General features: G+C 35.1%; 1 protein-coding gene across 1 annotated transcript; it reads right to left on the bottom strand.

The window, feature by feature from the left end:
* Nucleotides 1-507: 507 nt before the first annotated feature.
* LOC116122067 (L-2,3-butanediol dehydrogenase-like) lies at nt 508-2,022 on the bottom strand. The gene is made up of 3 exons (XM_031407987.1): nt 1,772-2,022; nt 1,379-1,578; nt 508-839 (listed from the first exon to the last, which is right to left on the bottom strand). The coding sequence occupies exons 1-3, from the start codon at nt 1,861-1,863 to the stop codon at nt 523-525; spliced, it is 609 nt and encodes a 202-aa protein (XP_031263847.1). The 5' UTR covers nt 1,864-2,022; the 3' UTR covers nt 508-522.
* Between the last annotated feature and the right edge of the window lie 682 nt (nt 2,023-2,704).

Raw genomic sequence — 2,704 nt, forward strand, 5'->3', positions numbered from 1 at the left:
AAATCATGACCAATCTCTCTATGGTCCTATTTAAACAATAAATATTCCTTGAACTTCAACTATCAGTTTTAGAGGCAGATGTGCAAATCAGAAACCACTTCATTGACTTCGATTTGCCCTGTCTAATTCAAGCTACTCAAAATGCATTCACTTCATGTATTATATCAATTTTTATTCTCCTATCCCTTCAACTACTCTAAGTTAGGACCACTTCTTAAGACTATTTTGCATGCAAGAAAAATAAGTTCAAATGGTTAACAACGAAATATCTAATACCATAAAAGTACACAAATATGATCATGTTAAAGAATCGGAATCAAATGTTTCACCTAAAACACATGAAGCATAATCAAATACAAAAATTAAGACCACAGCCTTAGTTGCATTCTGGTCACTAAGGTACCAGAATGTCCCTAAGTTACACCACTACACATCAGAAACATGTAGTATTCACACTGTTTCCTAATGCAATAGTGCAACACATGGACCCTGAGACTTCAAGGTTCAAGATGGTAGCTATCCTTAATATAATGACCTTTGATGCACAACAAAGCGTAGGCAAGAGTAAAAAACACCGAAATAAAACAAGATCCTTGCAAAGATACCTACCCTAGCTAACTGCTGCACACCTGCCGAACATGCACCATAGGCCGCAGCTCCTGGATAAATCCCTCTCGCAGCCCCCATTATTGAGGTCAAGAATACAATGGAACCTCCTGCATTGTTGTCTCGCATTCTTCTGCCAACAGACTTTAAAAGAAACCATGAAGCCACAAAATTGATTCTCACTAATTTTCTGAACTCCTCCTCAGTTAATTGTAGTGGGTCTTGCATCTTTCCTATTTCACATAATCATATATGATAAATTTTCCTGTTTCACATAATCGGACAAAATATGCTTCCTTGAACTTTAGCATGTCAAGTTGGTTCTAAACAAAAAGTCCCTAAAAATTTCAGAAGATGAATCCACTATCTTTACATCAGATATGAAACCATAACCCAAATAATATATCAGAAAGGCAGTATTTGGTCAATCTAATTTTTTAACACCATAATAATCATCTTTTGTTACACAACAAACATTTTATAACCAGCCACATACATAGATTTATACATAAATTATTGGTGAATCAATTAGCAGTGTCTGCTTAATCCTGTAGTTTCCAAATTAATTGTCTACCGTCACTAACTCAAACTTCACTTTCACTTTCGACACAAAAGTCTCATCATGTTTCACAAAAAAAAATCTTCCACTTTTTGTAAATGGCCTACTAAAGTTCTCAAAACGGGAAAGTAGTTCCAAAAAGTGTAAATATTTTTAGTAGTAAAAAATCAATCTGTTATAGATATCAATCACAAGACCACACAATAAACATACCTTCATACGTATAGCAATGCACAAAAGCATCGAAATTGCCCAAAATTCGACAAGCCTTATTCACTGCCTCATCAAAACTTGTTTCTCTCTCATCTTCCATATCTACTCCAACCACTTCAACTGCTTCAACAACCTTCAATAAACTTTTTATCTTCTCCGCAACACTTTGAAGGCGCTTCTCGTTCCCCATCAAAACCAATCTTGACAAACAAAAAAAAAAAAAAAAAAATAATCCACAAAAAGTAATTAATTCAATGAAATTGAAAGAAGAAAAGAACCCAGAAAGAAAATTGGAATTTGGGATGTTCTATGTAGTTTCTTTGATTCATCACCCAGACAATTTAAAACAAAAAATTAACAGAAAACAAGAAAGAAGATAGAATCAGAGTGAACCTGCATCCCCGTTTGGCCAAATGAAAAGCAATGTTTCGCGAAATCTCATCTCCATCAGAGGTCAGCAACACTTTCTTCACAGGACTTTCCATTCTCAAAACCTACAACATGTTAATCAATATCCCATCAACACCAACACCATTCAACCAAGCAAATCCAGAAGATAAACGAAGAATTAAAAGAAAACGAGAATAAAAGAGAGAGAGAGAGAGAGTGAAACTCCCAGCGTGAAAAACGGGATTCACCTTTTAATAGGCTGAGACGAGAATGTAGAAAACAATGAGCAAGTAGTTATATAGATTTATAGTGAGGCTGACCGCAATTGAGTTATCACTTGACAAGTATTTATTTTAATGCAAATATGCTGTTAAAGTAAAAGGCACCAAGACAGTCAGTCCACCTCTCTCTTGTGTTATGGTACTCAATACAATGGTAGCTCTAACAACTGTGACTCTGTGAGTTATCCACGATGTCCACGACACAAACACCCAAGATAACATACGTTGATTGAGCAAAAACAAATATTTGATTCTAGGTTGACTTTTTGACCCGGGTAAAGTACGAGGACCGTTCAAAAATTACAAATACAAGCGGATGGACGTTATGATAGTTACAGAATAAATTATTAAAAATATATTATTGCATGTGGAAATTACTGTTAAAGCTCGTGGAAATTGCATTACTTAATAGGTTAATATAATTTCAATGTAACAAAGCCATCCCACCAAATTGGTCCCTTTTCACATGTTGGTTGTGAACAGAATAGAATACATTAGAAAGTGATGGTGGCCTTATATTTTAATGACCCAACAACCGGAATTCAAGCTTTTTAAATGCAATGAATTCAATGGCAGCACAAGTGGCGAAGTCGTCATGGACTGTGTAAATTAGGGAGTGTTTTACATTAATTTAATTGGTCAATCGGACTTCATG

The sequence above is a fragment of the Pistacia vera genome, unplaced genomic scaffold (genome assembly GCF_008641045.1).
Source record: "Pistacia vera cultivar Batoury unplaced genomic scaffold, PisVer_v2 Contig1306, whole genome shotgun sequence".
In the NCBI taxonomy this organism is placed as follows: Eukaryota; Viridiplantae; Streptophyta; class Magnoliopsida; order Sapindales; family Anacardiaceae; genus Pistacia; species Pistacia vera.

Coding starts and splice junctions, on each gene's coding strand:
- LOC116122067 (XM_031407987.1), bottom strand. CDS start 1,863: ATGGAAAGTCCTGTGAAGAAAGTGTTGCTGACCTCTGATGGAGATGAG. Junction 1,579..1,771: donor TTGGCCAAACGGGGATGCAG/GTTCACTCTGAT, acceptor TTGTTTGTCAAG/ATTGGTTTTGATGGGGAACG. Junction 840..1,378: donor GCATTGCTATACGTATGAAG/GTATGTTTATTG, acceptor TATGTGAAATAG/GAAAGATGCAAGACCCACTA.